Below are 844 nucleotides of genomic sequence, written 5' to 3'. Positions count from 1 at the left end.
GTGGCCGCGTCCCCTTACCGTGCGCCACGTCCCGCCCCGAGGTGCACATGGAGCGCTGCAGGTCACACGTGGTGCCTTGGGGACAGCAGTGCCACCCATCGCCGCAGCACACCGCCTGCGTGGGGACAGCGTGGTGACAGCACGGCCGGGACCGTGTGCCACCACCACGAGGGGACGTTTGGGGACACACTCACGTTCTGTAGGGGACAGCAGCCGTACCGCCCCGATGGCAGCTGGCAGCACGTGGCGCTGTCGGGACACGCGGAGCTGTTGTCGGGACATGTCACCCGGCGCAGCGCTGCGGGGAGCGGCGTCACCGTCAGCACGTGGGGACAGCGGTGGGCCAGAGACAGGGCTGGGATGTGGGGACGTGGGGACGTGGGGACGTGGGGATGTGGGGACAGGGACGTGTGGTAGCCAGCGCTTGGGTGTGGGGACACAGCGACGTGTCATACTCAGTGCTGGGAGAGGGATGTGGGGACGTGAGGACATGGGGACATGGGGACACGACATATCCAGCACTGGGACATGGGGACATGCCATACTCAGTGCCGTGACATGAGGACATGGGGACAAAGGGACATGGGACATTCCATATCCAGTGCCAGGATACAGAGACATGGGGACAAAGGGACACGGGGATGTGCCAAACTCAGTGCTGGGACATGGGGACATGGGGACAATATGAGGTGGTGGCACTGAGGAACCGCAGGCCACAGGGTGAGTACAAGGGGACACGGGGACATCATGGGGACGTGGGGACACAGGGACATCTTGTACACAGTGCCAGGACGTGGCGACAGGGATGTCATAACCACCGCTGGGACATGGGGACATGGGGACA

The 844-nt window shown here is 64.2% G+C and overlaps 1 protein-coding gene across 1 annotated transcript in view; it reads right to left on the bottom strand.

The window, feature by feature from the left end:
* LOC104916733 (progranulin-like) overlaps positions 1-355 on the bottom strand; it is a gene marked incomplete at both ends in the record, with an annotated part of 2448 nt that extends 2093 nt beyond the window's left edge. Inside the window, 2 exons of the mRNA XM_031557682.1 lie at positions 19-115; positions 195-355. Coding sequence (XP_031413542.1) covers positions 19-115; positions 195-355 — 258 coding nt within the window. The remainder of the gene's footprint in view (positions 1-18; positions 116-194) is intronic.
* Between the last annotated feature and the right edge of the window lie 489 nt (positions 356-844).

Source organism: Meleagris gallopavo, unplaced genomic scaffold, assembly GCF_000146605.3.
Source record: "Meleagris gallopavo isolate NT-WF06-2002-E0010 breed Aviagen turkey brand Nicholas breeding stock unplaced genomic scaffold, Turkey_5.1 ChrUn_random_7180001936591, whole genome shotgun sequence".
NCBI lineage: Eukaryota > Metazoa > Chordata > Aves > Galliformes > Phasianidae > Meleagris > Meleagris gallopavo.
This window is presented reverse-complemented; position numbering and strand designations above follow the sequence as displayed.